Raw genomic sequence first — 2,500 nt, 5'->3', positions numbered from 1 at the left:
TAGCTCAGCTAGAACACGACTAGCATTACTCCAGTAAAACTAGCTTTACTAGAACAAGATTAGCACTGTTCCAGTGGGACTAGCATTACTAGAACAAGATTAGCACTGTTCCAGTGGGACTAGCGTTACTAGAACAAGATTAGCACTGTTCCAGTGGGACTAGCGTTACTAGAACAAGATTAACACTGTTCCAGTGGGACTAGCGTAACTAGAACAAGATTAGCACTGTTCCAGTGGGACTAGCGTTACTAGAACAGGACTAGCAGTGTTGTAACAGGACTAGCATTGTTCCAGTGAGAATTACTAGAATAGGATTAGCACTTCTAGAACAGAACTAGCATTCTGAGAACAGGGCTAGCACCACTTGAACAGGACTAGCATTACTACAACATACTAGCCTTCCTTTCCACTGGATCGGATTCACCCACGCCCAAAACCTCTTTTTGTTCCACCTCTCACACTGTACATTGATTCTGACAACCACCAATCCCCCACTGTTTCCAGAAAAGAAAAAAAAGAAAACTATTTCAAATTGATTCAAAACGTATGATTATTGCGTTTAAGGGCAATGATAGTAATATTTATAATGAAGATAATAACAATAACTGCAAACAAATTCTACTGGATTGAAGAAACAGCCAAGCAATGTGGCGCCACCTAGCGGGAGCAAGCAAGCACGTACATGGCAGGCTCGTATGTACACCTTCTAGCCGTGACCATAAGATTACATTGCATTAAACTGTGCTGCATATCATTACCGATAAAACGCCTCTTTCAGCGGAGACTTGGGAAAAGACCTCTGCAGGATTGGGATGAGGAGCAGGAATAAAATGCTTTCAAACTTTTTTTTTTTTTTTTTTTTTTTTGTTATGACAAAGTGCGATTCATTCTGGTAGAGTAAAAAAAAAGAACAATTTATATTTACATATCATAATTTACGTAAAAAGAACATTTGTGTGTGTGTGTGTAAGTGTGTATGTGTGTGTGTGTGTGTGTGTGTGTGTGTGTGTGTGTGTTTGAGTGGGTGTGTATGTGTATGTGTGGGTGTGTGTGTGTGTGTGTGTGTGTGTGTGTGTGTGTGTGTGTGTGTGTTGTAAAAGGAGTCACATCCACTCCTAAAAAATCATTAGTTTGATGAAATTGCTGGTTAAGATTTTTGAAAAGAGCAAAGTCATGCCAGCTCTCCAGTGAAAAGAAAACACACAGACTGCTCTGAGGAGTAAAGCAGAGCTTACGTGTGTGTTTGTGTGTGTGTGTTTGTGTGTGTGTGTGTGTGTGTTTGTGCCACAAGCACACAAATATTCATCATCACATCTTTAGAAGATACGCCCATGGGGTTTGACCCGAAATACACACCGACGCATAATGACTGCATTGTGTGATTGCATGTGTGTGTGTGTTTGCATGCATGTATGTGTGTGTGTGTGTGTGTGTGTGGGTGTCTGTGTTTGTGTGCATTCCTGCGTAAAGATTGGAGAAACTTGGTTCGCCATTCATGACGAAACACAGAACGTTTTTGATGTTCTTTCAGGGAGAGAGCAGCACCTCACCAAGCCCCTGAGTCACACACACACACACACACACACACACACACACACACACACACACACACACACACGCACACACACAGACACACAGCCACACATACAAACACTGTAAACCTTGCAGTTCTCTCGTGTTTCTTAAACTATTTTGAAATTTCGTTCTCTCTGGCCGCAGTTGGGTTGATTCTGAAGCTCAGACAAGACTTGTTTCGTTTCTTTAGCTACACACACACACACACACACACACACACATATGAACACTCCCACGTGCTCTGCAGACTTTTTAAATAGCTTGCAGCACAGTCATCAGATTTTTTTTAAGGAGAGGGAAGAGAGAAAATGAATAACACTGCATGGTGGGCGTGGCTTCCTCTGGGCCCCGCCCCCTACTCTGCAGAAACCAGGCTCTGCTTCGAGGGAACTTCTTTCGAATGCAAACGAGGTCCTCGCTGTTCTCACGTTTCTCCAATTCAGCGGCACACACAAAGTCCGTGTCCATTTCGAGCGCTCTCAGTGTCCCCGTTCTCCAAAACCGCAGCACAGTTCTGCAGGTTCCGCACAGTTCTGAGACCTGTCCACCGTCCTCAAAGTCTCTCTCTCTTTATCTCTTTTGTTCTCAGCGCTGTGGAAAGGAGTTCGCTGCAGAAGATGAGCTTCCCTCTGCCCCACTGGGAAACCGTCCTTTTTTTATTGTTCGTGTTGCATTTTAAACCTCTCGGCTCCTTAGGAGACCTCCGAAGGGGGAAAATGTGTGTGTACGTGTAGGTGTGTGAGAGTGGGTGTGGATGTGTGTGTGTGTGTGTGTGTGTGTGAGGCTGGGGGGGGATGGGCACGTGTCTGTGTGTGTCTGTGAGTGAGAGTGTGTGTGGTGTGTGTGGTGTGGTGTGTGTGTGTTTAGATGCTGGAGTCCTTGCCAGCGGCGGTGGTGGTGGCGGTGGTTATGGGGGTGGCGCTGA

At 44.9% G+C, this 2,500-nt stretch overlaps 1 protein-coding gene across 1 annotated transcript in view; it reads right to left on the bottom strand.

Annotated features, from left to right (window-relative positions):
- LOC308360747 (ski oncogene-like) overlaps positions 1–2,500 on the bottom strand; it is a 98,022-nt gene that overhangs the window by 2,386 nt on the left and 93,136 nt on the right. Inside the window, exon 7 of the mRNA XM_080832858.1 lies at positions 1–2,500. This exon is cut by the window's left edge and continues 2,386 nt beyond it; it is cut by the window's right edge and continues 154 nt beyond it. Coding sequence (XP_080688984.1) covers positions 2,439–2,500 — 62 coding nt within the window. The 3' untranslated portion in view covers positions 1–2,438.

Source organism: Sprattus sprattus, assembly GCF_963457725.1.
Source record: "Sprattus sprattus genome assembly, chromosome: 2".
NCBI lineage: Eukaryota > Metazoa > Chordata > Actinopteri > Clupeiformes > Clupeidae > Sprattus > Sprattus sprattus.
This window is presented reverse-complemented; position numbering and strand designations above follow the sequence as displayed.